The sequence below is a fragment of the Lingula anatina genome, chromosome 7, assembly GCF_051362555.1.
Source record: "Lingula anatina isolate TDL-2025a chromosome 7, LinAna3.0, whole genome shotgun sequence".
In the NCBI taxonomy this organism is placed as follows: domain Eukaryota; kingdom Metazoa; phylum Brachiopoda; class Lingulata; order Lingulida; family Lingulidae; genus Lingula; species Lingula anatina.
In genome coordinates this window covers 14,991,974-15,008,903 of record NC_141773.1, presented here as the reverse complement: position 1 = coordinate 15,008,903, position 16,930 = coordinate 14,991,974, and the positions used below count along the sequence as shown (strand labels likewise).

General features: G+C 37.3%; 1 protein-coding gene and 1 long non-coding RNA gene across 2 annotated transcripts; one reads left to right on the top strand and one right to left on the bottom strand.

Annotated features, from left to right (window-relative positions):
• Positions 1-385: 385 nt before the first annotated feature.
• Positions 386-14,932, top strand: LOC106169325 (multidrug resistance-associated protein 1). The gene is made up of 32 exons (XM_087017762.1): positions 386-1,006; positions 1,242-1,424; positions 1,803-1,925; positions 2,150-2,287; positions 2,496-2,684; positions 2,953-3,014; positions 3,285-3,413; positions 3,558-3,824; positions 4,198-4,375; positions 4,733-4,987; positions 5,389-5,454; positions 5,707-5,844; positions 6,116-6,262; positions 6,828-6,912; positions 7,082-7,148; positions 7,305-7,431; positions 7,693-7,869; positions 8,210-8,377; positions 8,617-8,806; positions 9,202-9,292; positions 9,590-9,704; positions 10,087-10,294; positions 10,652-10,780; positions 11,208-11,389; positions 11,611-11,810; positions 12,238-12,370; positions 12,703-12,804; positions 13,075-13,221; positions 13,437-13,595; positions 13,954-14,120; positions 14,325-14,519; positions 14,771-14,932. Exons 1-32 carry the CDS (start codon positions 947-949, stop codon positions 14,880-14,882), a joined length of 4,689 nt encoding a protein of 1,562 aa, XP_086873888.1. The 5' UTR covers positions 386-946; the 3' UTR covers positions 14,883-14,932.
• LOC147760790 (uncharacterized) lies at positions 6,257-16,875 on the bottom strand. Its single transcript, XR_015335482.1, has 4 exons — positions 16,772-16,875; positions 14,760-14,901; positions 9,520-9,690; positions 6,257-7,411 (listed from the first exon to the last, which is right to left on the bottom strand). It is a non-coding gene; the product is annotated as an uncharacterized LOC147760790 (long non-coding RNA).
• Between the last annotated feature and the right edge of the window lie 55 nt (positions 16,876-16,930).

The following is a 16,930-nucleotide window of genomic DNA, read 5'->3' as shown; positions in this document are numbered from 1 at the left end:
TACCACCTGAAACGCTATATATGCATCTTTTAATTCTACAAGAGAACTTAAATTTTCACCATATCCAAGTAACCGTCCGATTTTTCACACATTTTGAATTATTGGTGATATTGGTGATAATGATCAGCGTTTCGTTTTTCGTAGTCGTGGTTGTGCTGTTGGTGGTGGAGTGAGGGGAGGGGGTGTAGGGCAACAAGAACGCATAGTCTAACTAAAATCACTCTTCTGCACTTGCGCAAACTTGGTTCCTGAGGTGAGAGAGGTGCGATATGCAATAAAAGGTGATGTCATCACCTGAGAGCGGGCGAATCCTTATCAATATCATACAGTTTTTACCAATATAAATTTTAAGCTATTAAACCAACGTTGTCAGTGGAACAAATTGATAAACACAAAGATTAAAAAATATATATATAAATTTATTTATCAATTAAAATAAAGCTGGCTTATTTCCCAGACGAGTGCAGAGTTGATGTTAAAATGGTAAGAAAAGTATTTAAAACTAGTATATAATTATTTGAAATTGAAGGTTTTGTCAGTGAAAGTTTTGTTCTCTTATCATAAATCACACAAGAACATTTAAGGGGGGGAGTGCTCACAGTTTAAAAATATTCATTACGACTGCAATCTACATCTTACTCACTATAATATAGACCATTGGTTCAGCATCGTTTTAGTATTTACACGATTGCTCATAATTGTGAAATCACGATCACACGTTGTAGGTCAACAGGGTACATGTCTAAACATATATATGATGTCCCTTTCCCCAGTCACTCACACTTGATGATAAGACGGCGTATAAAGTCGGTTAAGCCAATTTCAGATAGCGTAAAGCTTGCAGTAATATATAGAAAACTGATACGTGTAGTAAGACCAAACAAGTCGTTGCTGACTCATCAGAAATTGGAAAAGACATAATAAAAAGGAGACGAGACTAACCAACATGGGGGACATGTACTGGCCTGCCCTCTGTGGAAACGGTTCAAGATACGCAGCGTTTTGGGTAAGAAACCAGTGCATCTCTGCATGTTCCATTAATTGTCTCTAAATTTGCTTGTACAAATAATGCGTGTTCCCAGTGTACCATTTTACGGTATGTTTTCTCCAGTACATGAAGTAAACCAAATGCTGTGCACAATTCGGACAATTAAAAATATGCCGTAAAATACTGATGTTGTAACTTTGACGCCACATTTTAACAAATGACGACACACGTGCTATTTGTTGTCTCCTTACAGAGTTGGAGTCTGACAGTGAACACCAGTAATCCTGACGTCACGCAATGTTTCCAGGACACAGTGTTTGTCTGGGTGTCCTGTGGGATTTTCTGGTTGTTTGCCCTCTTTTTCATCCCAGTTTTATCATCTAAACCCACCGTGCACAGGATACGCGACGCCGGGAAACTGAACTTTGCTAAAACGGTCAATACAAAGAAAAAAATAGAAGAGAAAAATAAGATGTTTCATACTTTTTTCAATTTTTACTGTTTAACTATTATTTATTCCATTATCAAATAGGGGCCATGTGTCCTCTTTATTAAGTAAACAAATAAAAGGAGGAATTTTCTTCACTTAAAAGTAAAGCTTTTCGAAAAAAAAAACATTTGCCTCTTAACATTTGCACTATTTGCGAAAGTGCACAAGAAAAAAGATACATCTAGATTCGTAAAATCATCAATATTTCTCCAGTCTTTAAATATCATATTAGTGAATACTTGTCATATATTTAATGTTTTATGCATTCTATATTCAATATTACAGATTTGCAAGCCTTTAACGTACATATACATTATCTTTCAGTTTTTCAGCATTTTGTTAATCTTGACGTCCATTTTGGATTTGTTAAAATCATTCAGTGAGATACCAACACATCACACACCACCATCCGCCTTCATTGCACCTGCCATATACGCTATCACATTTGTAAGTCCACTTGCTCATAGCATATTATATAGCATATTCTACCTATAATAGAACCTATAACTCTTGGAAGGTCTTTTAAGAAGCTTTTTTAGAGTTTCGTGCGACTGAATGAATTCCCGTTGCACGTTTTAATGGCGGTCACAACAGGCATTTGTCAGTGATAATATCCGTCACTTTTCACTTTATTATCCACTAGTGCTGCTCACAAACAGTCTTAATTTCAGGGAATGTCATCGTTTCTGATCACGTACGAGTTTAAGAAAGGAGAGGTGTCCTCAGCCATGTTGTTCATCTTCTGGTCCATACTTCTCCTACTAGGGGGTGTGTCACTAAGATCTAAAATAATACAGGTGCAAACTCAGGTGAGTGTTCACATAGCATTTTATGTAAACGACAAAGACGATAAAGACGTCAACCCAAAGATATTACGAAAGCATGACCACCTTGGTTTGCCAGTAGAAAAATTAAAACGGTTGAATTTGCATGGTGCACGTTTGCTTCTGTTTTCACCCCTAGTAACCGGAGCAATATTTCATAAACCGCCAAAACGAATGACATATCTCATTTTAGGATCTTGAGAGCATGTTCCGCGTGGTGACATTCTGCGTTCATTACACCTGCATCGTCCTTGAGTTCATTTTACACCTGTTCGGGGATCCCAAAGCGCTGCCAGAAAGCACAACTGACAGGGGAGCGTGGTCTGAAAAACAACCCATTCTGGCAAAAACTAAATCCTCAGAGGAATCAAATGATAACTGGGTATGGACATAGACAAATTCCTTGGCTGTCAGAGATACAGCGCTTAATTGATACTAAATTTCAAAAGACACATTTTATTTCTAACTTTCTAATAATCGGCTTTTCTTTGTACATGTAGTATTTTAATAACGTTAGCAATCAGTTATTGCCGTACTTCGAAGGCGTACGTGGCATTTGTACATGGCGACGTAGGTTTAAAGTTTGAGTGAATGATTCAGGGGAGAAAACTGAATTCGTTTTTAAGATTGAGATTATATTTTCATTTCAGGAAATGACACCAGAGAGAAGGGCGTCCTTTTTATCTAGAATATCATACTGGTGGATAACAAAGTCAGTCAAAGCTACATGTATTATAAGATCTATATTTTTTATCATTTCAAAGTTTGACAATCGGATTATTCAAAACTTTTCAATATTCAAATTTCAATAGAGTTAGAGGTTGCATTGATGTACAGAACTTATTATAGTTTCGTAATTTGTTATTTTATACGATTACGCGTATAAATTTATATTTATGTGCTTGTGCAAGCTTGTCTACGAAAGACTGAATTTCATTAACTGATTGTCTTAATATATACTTGGCATGTGATATCATCTCAGACTTATAGTGAAGGGATACAAGCAGACTCTGGTGTTTGCTGATATGTACAGACTGCTTCCTGAAGACTCATGTGACGTCATTCTTCCAAAGTTTCTCAGAGAATGGGGAAAAGAGAAGGAGAAATTGAGGTACGCAGATGTCCTCTTCATAGGCAAGTCTTAACCGATTGAGAATCGTCCGTCTGTAATTCAGAACTGTTTTTTTCCATAGGCATATTCGTTTTCAATACAAATGTATTAAATTCCTTGTGTTATATGTGCATTATTTCTTAGTGTTTCAGCCGTTCGTTTCACTGCAAGTCAGACCTACGGCAGTATTCCCAATGGGCACCAAAAGTACCACCAGATGAATAACGAAAACCAATCTGCCAAGACGACTCGAACAGATAGTGTGACATTGGAGTCAGCACATGTTCCGGGGCGTGGAGAACCAAGCTTACTAAAGGCTCTACTACGAACATTCGGACCTTACTACGCTATTGCCGCACTGCTTCGTCTGACTTTTGATGCTGTTACATTCGTCAATCCAATGCTGTTAAAGTAAGAAAATAGTCTAAATCGATTTTCCTACCACAAGCGCATGCATTATTATTATTATTATTATTATTATTATTATTATTATTATTATTATATTTGTTGTTGTTGTCTTGAAATAAAAGCAAAAGGAAGACCGAAGAGCCAAATATGAAAGTATATGTAAAGTGATATTTTAATCTCGGCGGATCATTTTGCTACATTGATTATTATGTTTTAAAATCCCACGATGCAAACTAAAACAGGTTCTTGAGAACTTTTAATTTTATGTGATAAATAACTAAATAATGACAGTTGTCTTATAATAAGTTGTCAAAGATATATATATATATATATATATATATATATATATATGATCAAACTACTTTTTCCCTTTCAGCCTGATAATTACCTTTGTAGAAACTGGCGACCCGCTCACGTGGCGGGGTTACTTGCTGGCCGCGGTAATGTTTTCAGCCAGTATGCTTCGTTCCCTGATCAACCAGAGCTACAGACGAATTTGCTTGAGAGTTGGATTAAGGATTCGCACGGCTATAATAGCAACTGTGTATAGGAAGGTGTGTCTCGTAATGTCTCTTTTATTATGTTGAGAATGGTAAAGACGGTGCTGTGGGTATTTGGAAAGCTGGTGTATATCATATACCAAATTATACCCAGCACATACCAAATTATACCATACACAATATACCAATCATATACCAAATTATACAATGCTATTTTCATCCAGCTGATCACATGGTTTACAGAATATGTTTCAAAATATGAATATCATGACATACAAGTACAGTAAATTATCTCTGTACCATTAAGGCATATAAAACCACATTAAATGTAGCTAGATTATCTTATCTAGTGAGTAGCGACTTTTTGCAATATTGATATGTAGCACCTTACCCATATTTTTTTTTCTCAAGTCATTGAAGTTAAGTAGCGCTGGAAGGAAGAAATCAACAGTGGGGGAGATTGTTAACTTAATGTCAGTAGACGCACAGAAGATGCAGGACGCGACTATCTTCTTCCATATGGTCTGGTCATCCACTGCAGGCATCGTCGTGGCACTGGTACTGCTATGGCAATATCTAGGACCGGCATCACTGGCAGGTCTAGCGGTCATCATACTTCTGCTACCGGCCAATGCCTATTGTGGGATACAGATAAGAGCGCACCAAGTTCGTTGAATCTTCAGTATTTTTGCCTGTTGCATATTTCATAGACATATTATATCCATGTTTTTTATATGATTTTCACTTCATTAAAGTGCCTTTTCAAGCGACTTGCAGATAATGAAAAACTATAAACATGCAGATAAAGAATTCCACCAACTGTCTATGAAAATGTCTATGAATATGCGAAGTAAAACTTACTTGCATATATATATATATATATATATATATATATATATATATATATATATATATATATATATATATATATACAGTGAAATTATATACTGTAATGGAATATCTAAAAGATTACCTGACCTTTTAACATCAGAGTTTTTGCAAAGGGAGGTCAAACTTGCAACATAGCAGTGAGTTTCTTGCATTTTCTAAAGGACGTACTTTTTCAGGTTCGACAGATGTCGCAGAAAGACAAAAGATTGAAAGTTCTCAATGAAGTTTTAAATGCTATAAAGGTAAACTTAATAATAAATGAATTTAGCAGAACAGTTGTATTCTTTGTAACAAACTTTGTAATAAGAGGTATTTATGCATTTAGCTTGCAGATTTTGAATTTAGCAGAACAGTTGCATTCTTTGTGACAAACGTTTGTAATAAGAGGCATTTATGCATTATTTAGCTTGCAGGTTTAAATATTATAAGGAAACTTTTATACACATTGAATGTATTCTATTAAACCTTATGAATAATTAGATTTATTATAATAGATTTTGAAGTTGTACGCGTGGGAAGAGTCATTTCAAAGGAAAGTTACTGGGATCCGTGACACTGAACTTAGTTCACTACAGAAAGTACAGATTGCAAACGCTGCGTCTGCCCTTATTTGGTTCTGTGCTCCATTACTGGTGAGTATGACGAACATAACGAAGTAAACCCGAAATAGCACAATAAACCCATTTATTTTTGCGTATCGTATATATAGGATATATAGGATAACGTGAAATGAATAATATCTATTTGGGCTTAAAATACGTTAACGCACAGAAGTATGGCTTCAAGGAATGAAAAAAAAATGCCTATTAAACTTTATGCACATATTTACAGGCATGCCAACGTACACATGTAGTACGTTCTCACTATATATTAACTTAGAATAACCTTTGGCAATGCTTTCAGATGGCGTTGGCCAGTTTCGCAACCTTTGTTCTCTCGGATCCCAACAACGTTCTTGACCCAAACAGAGCATTTGTCTCTTTGTCGTTATTCACCATTGTCAACAGCTATGTGGCGGTTTTTCCACTTTCTCTTATGTCCTTGGTTCAGGTAAACTTTAAAGATCTTTTTTTTTTTGACACTATATAATTTCACTGTATATAAACAAAACTAAGTTGGTCTTATTGGCATATTACAATAGTTTAACATTCTGAAAAACATTGCTTGCCTGTCTGTACCAGTAGAGTTCAATTTTTTAAACCTAGATTACGATGTCCCACAGGCAATGCATATTGGGTGTATTCCCAGATATTTAGATCGATCTATCCCCGTGATGAGTCTCACTAGATTACTGTCAGATAATCCAACTTAAATGTCCATCCCGCCTACTACAAGCTGTAAGGGGGTAATTAACTTTCGTGCCCGCTCGGCTGACAGCTATTTAGCGTGAACCCCCAGGGAGTTAGGTCGATCGAGTTTGGATCGATCTAATCTGTGGGAATGGGGTCTTTGTAAGCTTATGTCAATGTCTGCCCATTTTGTGCCCTGTTTTAAATCTCTATGGATATACCTCTGTATGGAGGCGTTAAAGAGGCCAATTTTATGAAAGCATATTTAGTTGACAAAGAGGCTGAGTTATAATGATGACGATAATTAAATTATATCATATTTTTAGGCTGGTGTTTCTATTGGAAGAATAAATAGATTCCTCAAAGGTGAAGAACTGGATACGACCGTGGTCGATAGAAAAACCTCAGCTAGTAAGAAACCTAATATTTTATCTTACATACAGGTATCTATGTGCATCTTAACAGGGGAGAGATTTAAATTGTGTAAGTCGTCTGTGATTAAAAAAAACAGATTCTAACTTTTATAAATCCTCTCAATCTTTAGTACATAGTTTGATACATTTGTTTTTTTCTTATTTAGTTGGGACCGTGTCTATGACAGATGGTACTTTTACCTGGGATAAAGATGAAGCATCGGTTCTCAAACAGTATGTTACAATAAATAAATAAATAAATGCATTGATAAAGAAGTAAAAGACAAATATATAATTGAATGACACATTTGTTGTGTTGTTTCATGTGTTGTGTGTACGTGTAAGCCCCTAACTACTATTTGACATATCAATCTATTTTTGTAATTCCAGATTGAACTTCGACATTCCCCCTGGGTCTCTGTTGGCTGTGGTGGGCCAGGTTGGAAGTGGGAAGTCTTCCCTTCTCAATGCTCTGCTAGGAGACATGGAGTGTTTATCTGGAAACATTAATGTTAAGGTAAGGATAAGCAATGGTAAACATTTGATTCCCTAAGTAGTGTTTCCTTTAGTTAAATATAGTGGTCGTATTTTGACACTTTTTTTTCATTCACTGTCACAGCGTTGAACATGTGTACCTTTTGCATGTACAAACAAGCATGTTCGTTTTATTTTTGTTTTTGCAAAAGTGGTTTAGAAAGTACTGTACCCCCATAATATAAGGTGAAATTTCCACACATCTGGTCTTAACAAGCTCTTACTGGTATGGTTATGATTTCAGGGTTCGGTGGCCTTTGTTCCACAGCAAGCATGGATACAAAACAAAACTGTCAAAGAAAATATTCTCTTTGGAAAACAGTGGAACCAGTCCATCTACAGGAAGTGTGTTCGCACCTGCGCACTGGAGCATGATTTAAAAGTCCTCCCGGCCGGAGACCAAACAGAAATAGGAGAGAAGGTGTGGTTCTTATATTTTGTTGTTTTTACAGGTACAAGGTTGTTAATAAATCGTTTGCATGAGGTACGTACCTAACGTGGAAAATAGATTTGAAGTATGGCAGAAATTTCGCTTTAAATTGCTGCAAATTTGGCTCCTAATTTCCGCTTTTCCAGTCGAAATAAACACATTTAATCTAAAGACAGAACAAACACCTCGTGATTGGTATGTCTAAAGGGTTGTTATTCAGGGTATCCTCAGTTTTCAACGTAAGGATTAATTGCTGAATGCACGTGCAATACCGGAAATATCCTTAATCTTTATGATATCTTTAATGTTGAAAACATTCCGTGCTCTTTAGGGTGTAAACTTAAGCGGTGGTCAGAAGCAGCGAGTAAGTTTAGCCAGAGCGGTGTACCAGGATTGTGACGTGTACCTCATGGACGACCCTCTTAGCGCAGTCGACAGCCATGTTGGAAAACACATCTTTGACCAAGTGATTGGACCAGAAGGGGTATTGAAAGACAAGGTACTTCGGGCATATAATCACTTCTGTGTTTTACTATTTGATCTTAAATTCACTAAACAAGTTTTTTACTATTAAGCTGTTGACTGGAGAAAAATTTACTTCATTCTTATAACATCACACAGCTAATGAAATTCTTCTCTAAATTAAGTAAGTTTTTCACATAAAATTCTTTGTAATAGTGGAAATGTCAATAGCATGAAGAGGTTCCAAGAATCTCAGTGTCATCACATTCTTTTCAGACGAGAGTTCTGACTACAAACGGCATCAGCTTCTTGCCAAAGGTGGACGCCATCATAGTATTGAACAAGGGTGTGATATCAGAGATAGGCACTTACCAAGAACTGTTGAGTCATAATGGCGCATTTGCTGAATTTATAAAAAGCTACTTAAACGAGAAAGACTCTGAGAGTGAAAGTGAGGAAGAAGAGGGTAAGTGCCAAGTAATTATAATATACGTTTGACTTTTTTTAATTTATTTCTTTCTCAGTTGATTTCATTTCCATTATTGCCTTTTTTTTTTTTGGGGGGGGGGGTCGAGACTCGGACCGAGTCTGCCTATTCATTGTGCGAGCATGGCAACAATGTGTTTTAGGCCAAAGTCTAGCTCTGTGGACATAGACATGTTTATATTCAGTTCAGTCCCAACATGTGATGACGATGCCACTGGCTTCGTTTTGAAATAAGATCTCTCTTTAAAAGATATTTCAATTTTTCGTTATTAGTTTGTAAAGCGTTTTGTTACACACAAACGCGCACACACGAGAGAAAGAGAGAGGCTGTTCACACAAAATGAATTCTCATTTGACATGTTAATAATTGTGCAGATTTGAAATCCCAGTTGAGGCGACAGATATCAGTACTCTCTGGTTCGGAAAGCGAACACGAACAGGAGCATCATGTTAGAAAGCGGGAGAGGTAAGTGAAAAATGTAATGTACAGACGCAAAATGCCAAGAATAAGTGGCAAATGACAACTTCTTAACACTGGTATACTGTGTATGCAATAGATATGAGTACATTTTACTCAGTATTACATTACCCAATATTGTATATTTTATATATTGATTGGCTAAATTATTGTTTATCTTACAACGAAAAATCATAATTCCCTGTCGATTGGTAAGATGCTGATAAAAAATTCACCTGTAATTCAGACCTACGGAGTAGTTCCCTCTTTGGTCAGTCTCAACGATTTTCTGATGTCATATTGTAGACCAACCAGCAGGCAGACCAGCAGGCAGACCTCGTTCGGAGAATCAACGCATGCACATGAGGTTAAGAAGATGGGGCAGCAGCTGGTTGAGGAGGAGTATGCTGAAAGAGGAACGGTATGTTTTTCACCCTTCAGTTGTGAGGAAAATGGGGAAGGAGCAAGTTCGTATACAAGTCCTGTAGAGAATGCATACATTTTATGTACAAGTTAATACACATTTTATACTCCTAAAAGTGTATTCTACCAAAAGCGCAAAGTATCTGTCAAGTACTGTAGAAGCTTAATTGTGCAGGATATCAGAGGCTTTCTTGAAGTCGCTAATGTTGCTTTACAGGCGTGTTTGCCTCTTCGGCTACTAATCCATAAATTATGAAGTATAGTGCATGTGATTTATGTAATGATTATTCACGTCCCCTAGTATCCAGTCTTTCCTTAAACACTTTAAACACAATGAAAGTATGCACAGCCTGTAAATGTGCTCACTCTTAATTTCCTAGGTAAAATACACTCACATGCTGAGTTATATTCGCGCCAGTGGACTGAGGACCATCATCTTGGTTACAATCGGATACATTGGCTTTGTATCTTGTCTGATTGGTGCTAATATCTGGCTGAACTTGTGGAGCAATGACCAAGTTGTTAACGGCACCCAACAACTTACTGATCTCAGGCTAGGTGTATATGGAGGACTAGGGGCGGGGCAGGGTACGTTACATGTTGCCATACCTTTGCTCATTATTTTTGTTTAGACAATTGAATGACGTCGGAGTACAGAAAAATGTAAGTAATTAAGGTAGTTTAGTCAGTTTTGTCTGACAGTTGAGACTCATATCGAGATGCATGGGTGATTTAAGAGAGTTCATTATTAATCAAATGAAAAATGTACATTTCAATTTCACTGAACAATACCAATAGCACAATATTTTGCTAAATGTGTCCAAATATTCTATCCACCTGCACGTTAGTTTCTTACCTTTTAGGCATTGCGAGGGAATAATCACTTAGATATACAATTCCTATGAATACTAGTACACTCATCAAAGGCCCATGTTTTCATTCCAGTGTCATTTATCGTCGTGCAGTATTTTGGGATCGCTTTTGGATGTGTGATTGCTTCAGGCACCATACACAAGTCTTTCCTGGAGAGAATAATGCGGGCACCAATGTCTTTCTTTGACACCACACCTCTAGGTACAGTAGCGTTTGGTTGAGGTTGTTCTTTTAATGTAAATGGCCAGTTCAGATGACATCTTATCAAGTTTGAATCCTTATCTTTACCATACACGTACATGGGCGTTCAACGTGTAAAATACTAGGTAGCTCTTTTTAAGAGGACGAGATGTTGGAAGATGACCTGTGTCTATTTGTGCCCTGCTTTAAATTTTCATTTTTTACACGAGGAATCCAAACAAATCATGTTTTTCATCTCCTAATGAACTTATTACACACATTATGATTTTTTCAAACTATTTGTGATTGTTTAACATGTGCAAAAAGGATTTCAAATGTTTAAGGCATGAAATGTACTTCGTGAAAATGTATATTGATATATTTACCTTGTAATAGTACATGTACACATTGGCATTCTGATAAATTTGCCGTTTCGATTCTGATACAGGTCGCATTATGAATCGTTTTTCCAAGGACATGGAGACTGTGGACATTAACCTTCCGTTCACAGTAGACACCATATTGGCGGCAGGTGCCCAGGTTATTGCAGTGATCGTTGTTATCATGTACAGTACGCCTATCTTTGCTGTAGTCTTACTTCCATTGTGTGTCATCTACTTTGTGACACAGGTAACACGCAGTATGATACATTTTACGCATTTTTGCCAGAAGTTCAAAGTTGTTGTCTTATATTAGCTTTTAAGTCTTCTCTTACTAGCAGGTGGTTCAAGGTCTGCATAAACATTTATCAATTTCAAATACGAACACCGCTTCACTGTGTTTATTAAATATGGTATAGAAGGACAATTTATTCATTGTTTTTTTTTCTTTTTTCTTTTTTGTTCTTGCAGAAGTTATATTTGTCATCTGCCAGGCAGTTAATAAGGATTGATGCTACAAAGAGATCACCTATATATTCCCATTTTGGTGAGACCCTGGTTGGCGTGAGTTCCATTCGAGCTTATCAGCAACAGGAAAAATTCGTGCAGCTCACCGACAAAATGATAGACGACAATCAGATGGCCTGGTACGGATACATTATGACAAACCTGTAAGTAGATGCCCTTTATCATGATCCTAATACGTATGACGGGGCCTCTGGTAGGGTCTGTAACAGAGGGTATGGTGGGGCCACATGCGAGGTCTGTAATGGAGGTATGATTGGGCTCGCTCGTGTACGGTTTTAACAGATGGTATCATGGAGCCTCATGTAGGGTCTGAAACAGAGGGTGTGATGAGTCTAGTGTGAGGCTCTGTGATGGAGGGTATGATGGGTCCTCGTAGGGCCTATATCATAGGATGGTGGGCCCTCAAAGGATTTATCTGTATGTTGTTCTTAATCACAACTATAAACTTTGTATAAGATATTTAGGCTCTAGATGCCTACCAGTCACAACAAATGAACGGTTTTATATTCAGCTATATGTTTGAAAAGACGCATTTGTTTAACGGGCGATATAAATGGCTTCTCTCTTCAGGTGGTGCAGTTTTTTAATGCAAACATACGGGTCTCTCGTCATCCTGTTTGCAGCCATATTTGCTGTCCTGGCTACTGGATCTGGGAGTATCACGGGAGGAGATGCTGGAATGTCCCTATCTCTGTCGCTTAATGTAAGGACCGAGTTAGAAGTGTTTTTCAGTTGTCAAAAAGGCAAATTATCAAAACGGCCATTATTTGTTGCACTGAACAATATAACCGCTTCAAATTCCAAGTCCTTCGTGTAAACGCCATTATTATATTGTGCAAAGGCATTCCTACAACATTGTAATACTTCTTAAAGATAGTCAGTAACTTGATTTGCTCGAACCTAAGCTAAGGCAAAATATAATTCTGTCTCAATCAGTCAAATATATGAAGATTCTAATACACTCCAGAAGATATTCATCACGGTATTTCAAAGAAATAATAGTGAATATTAACACTAACATAATTATTATAATAGGTAACACAAATGCTGAATTTCCTCGTAAGAGCAAGCTGCGACTTTGAGATTCAAGTGGTCGCTGTAGAGAGGATAAAAGAATATTCAGCAGTAGCAGTTGAGGTGATGTTTATCAAAGTTGTCAAATGGTTCCATTTATCTGGAAGGCATTCTTGTTTAATACCTTGCAATTGACTATTTTAGGTCATAAATCATGCAGCGAATCACATTTATCGTTAAAGTATGGGTTATTATCTCTCTAAATCAGTGTTATTATTTAAGTACATGTGTATATCTATCAAATGCTTTTTCTTGTCGGGGATATAAAATGCATACACCTTTGTTTACATAATTTTTAATTAACTCATTATTGAATGCACTATCAACTTTCAGGCCCCTTGGGACATTGATCACCGCCGTCCACCCCCAGAGTGGCCACAGAAAGGAGAGGTCCAGTTTGACCAGTACAGTGTCCGTTACCGGCCTGGACTGGACCTTGTGCTTAAGAATGTCACATTCCAAGTTCAGCCTGGAGAGAAGGTTTGAGAGATTCTCGGCATGTAATCCGCTTGAGTGCCCTCTGCATCTACTTGTTAAAGAGGACGAGGGTTTCGTTTCAGCGCTTTTGATAGTTACTAAAGAATATCTAGCATCTTTGGTAAATTATAGCATTGAAAATCATTTCAGGTGCGTCCTATGTGAATCTAGCTGAGCTTAACTTTACGTAGATTTGTGTCTCCTTTGTTTTTTGCCAGGTTGGCATCGTTGGACGAACAGGTGCGGGGAAATCTTCACTTACTTTGGCTCTGTTCAGAATCATAGAGTCTGCGGCTGGTAGCATCACTATAGATGGCATTAACATCGCTGACATTGGATTGCATCAGCTACGATCTAAAGTCACAATAATACCACAGGTAGGCCCCGGGAGCAAATGTGAAATCTCCACGCATGTAACAGTTTCAAAGGCCTGTAAATGTCATTCAAAAATCACTTGCTGACCGCTCATTCAGTTGAAAACAGAGCAGTTTATTATATCATTTTGCGTTTTAGATGTTTCGAATATTTTCTGTAAAAACTGTGCTAGTTATCCACTGTGTAGAATCATTTGGTGAAAAAGAAGGCTGTTGAATTGAAATTATCCGTACATGAAGGGCTTATGTGGTCGACGGATTGTTTTACTACTGAAATCATTCTGAGATTTGTCCTGATTCCATAGATAAATGGCTGAAGAAGTGAAAAACCATTTCAATATTTGATTTAAATGCTTTTTAGGAACCCGAACTTTTCTCTGGGACACTAAGGTCGAACGTAGACCCATTTGATTTATACTCTAATGAAGAGGTTTGGAATGTGCTTGAGCATGCACATTTGAAAGGATTTGTGTCCTCCCTGCCAGCAGAACTACAGCATCAAATATCGGAGGCCGGAGAAAATCTGAGGTATCTCGAAGAAAGAAATGTTCAATGATTATGTTTTTTTTTCAACTTCTCCAGTGATTTTTAAGGTTTCAGAATCATTGATCACCAACTCACAGTTGGTGTTATCTTTAATATTAATCTTCTTCGATAACCCAACATGTGTTGCTCTTGTGCATTTTTTCATTATTGTCATTAAATTATATTATGATGTTATTCAATTCCAAGTGTGGGCCAGAGGCAGTTAGTGTGTCTAGCCAGGGCCCTTCTTCGTAAGACCAAGATCCTTGTTTTAGATGAGGCAACTGCAGCCGTTGATATGGAGACGGATGACCTTATCCAATCCACGATTAGGTCAGAGTTCAAAGAGTGCACTGTGATAACTATAGCACACAGGCTGAATACAATCATGGACTATGACAGGTAAAACCAAACGTAATAAATATAAAGTCAAGGAAAATACACTGTATTGCAATGTTGTTTAGCGCGTTCCCGTACGTGGGTGGCCTTCACTTTACACGACATCATCTCTTAACATTTGCCATTCACGTTGGTGTGTGGTGCCTTTTGAAACCAATGCTGATGAAACTCGTATCGGATCTTAGCTTCAACAGATCGAACAGCATACTGATTTGCTTATCACGTCTTTATAAAGCGTCCTACCTATGTTGCAGGGTCCTAGTGCTGGACAAGGGTACCATTAAGGAGTTCCAACCACCCAGTGTGTTACTTCAGGACAAGAGGAGCACGTTCTATGGAATGGCTAAAGACGCCGGACTGGTCTAAATCGGATATTGTATAGGAGCTGAAATAAGATTTGTGTTAAACGTCATGACAATGTGCAAAAGGACTTAGATTACTTAGGATACATGTAGTGTATTGCTTTGTACCAGTAGTAAATTTGGAGATAAATGTATGTATGTTTAATTGTTTTGATTTTCCACTGAAAAAGGGGTCTTTGGAGTGGTGCAAATGCAGTAAAAATATGTGGCAAGTCATTTGTCCAGTAAATAACAGAATGCCATATGTTACACAAATGAGAAGCCATGTTTAGTCTAATAAATAGAAAAACAAAATGCTGTACAAGTTTTGCTTTGAAAGATATGTATTTTAAAATTCTAATTCTTATAACTAGATACTAGCACAATTGCATGCGTTTATGCAATACCACATGGTTCGGTTCTGCAAACATGATGCTTTAATCTTGGCAAAAATTGAACGATATGCTTTATATACTTTATCGCTTGAAAACAGTAAACCTTTGCTTTTCATGACTAAGCTTATCTTCCAGTATGAAAAATGTTACTATGCACTGTGCAATAATAAGAATTAATGAACACATTACATGACTACTGCAAGTAAAATGTTTACGTGCTAATCATTGTTGTAGAATATGTTTTATTTGTTATAATTACTCTATACGCGTTTAAGAAGGGGATTTGGGGTGAAGCTTTTTAGCTTTAAACAGAGATGTACAATCCCCCCTCAAAAATAATAATAATAAATAAATAAATAAATAAATAAATAAATAAAAGTACTTAACAAGGAAATGGTTAAATTCATAAAACTTTCGACCCGGGTTCCCATACATACCACAGGAACGTTGGCCTTTTGTTTAAGTACAATTTTATATTCTATCAACTTATCTAGAGACCACGAAAAAACTTTTTGATGGTCTCTTTATGGGTTGGTAAAACTGAGGTATTCTTCACCAAAAACTAATTGATAAAGTAAAACACTGGTTTACTATAGCAATCTGTTCCTCAGTTGTTGCATTTAGGGGTAAAATCATAATTTACGTGACCAAGGTGCATAGATGGTTATCAAGTCTCCAAGTAGTTATTTTATATCTGTCGAGAAAATAAATACAAGAATAATTCATCCTGACCCCCCTCCTCCCCTCCCCCCCCCCTTTAGCAGCACCCTGGATCTGCCATTAAATGTTAGTGTGACATTCATGTGTCTCGTGGCTCATCGAAGAATAATTTAATGCGATATTGGAGCATGCGCAAATTTTGCACCAACACTCACGTGTTGTTGCATTCTCAAACATGCTCTAGATTTTCATCATTTATCAAAGCAACCAGAATTACTTTTCCACCTCATCTGCAAACATATAGTGCACTGAACAAAAATATAAACGCATGAAAGAATATGTCGATTTATTTTCATGTATGGAACTAAAGTATATAGCCAACAATAACAGCTTCATTTTCCTCAACAAATAGACATCACTTTGAGAGCATTACAAGAAGTTTAAATGCATAGTCCAAGAGTTGGGGCATCAACTACACCATGGGGGTCAACATCCTTAGTTCACAGACACCATAAGCTTTGCGCAGAGCAGTACACTAGCGGCGCATGGACATCACTAAATTGTCAATAGTGGTCTGAGGGATATTATCCCATTCCTCCTGGAGTGCTACTCACAGTTGGCGAGCATTCTCGAGAGCTGGAACATGATGGCGAAAAACGCTGATCCAGAACATCCCACAGGTGTTTGATGGGCGACATATCGGGTGGGGTAACACATGGTTGGCAGGCATGTGGGTGGTTCCTAGTGCTACCAGTGTCTCTGAAGCATGTTCTCGGACGGCTGACAGTGGAATGATGCCCATTCAGGCATGCTGCAACTTCTGTTTTAGATTAGATAAAATAAAGATTTATATATATACCTCAAGTCCAATTTCAGGCTTAATCTTCCAGTCAGCTATCAGACAAGGCGTCGTTTTCAAACCCTGTTTAATGTCTCAGTAAACGAAGGAGAGAGAGGGGGAAGGTGGAGCAAGCATTGACTGTATACAGGTTATACATACTTATAATGCACAAACCAC

What these genes read in the sequence shown, in the direction of transcription:
- LOC106169325 (XM_087017762.1), top strand. Translation starts at nt 947, where the DNA reads ATGGGGGACATGTACTGGCCTGCCCTCTGTGGAAACGGTTCAAGATAC. An exon ending in CAAGATACGCAGCGTTTTGG is followed by an intron (nt 1,007 to 1,241) that starts GTAAGAAACCAG and finishes GTCTCCTTACAG; the next exon opens with AGTTGGAGTCTGACAGTGAA. An exon ending in GTCAATCCAATGCTGTTAAA is followed by an intron (nt 3,825 to 4,197) that starts GTAAGAAAATAG and finishes TTTCCCTTTCAG; the next exon opens with CCTGATAATTACCTTTGTAG.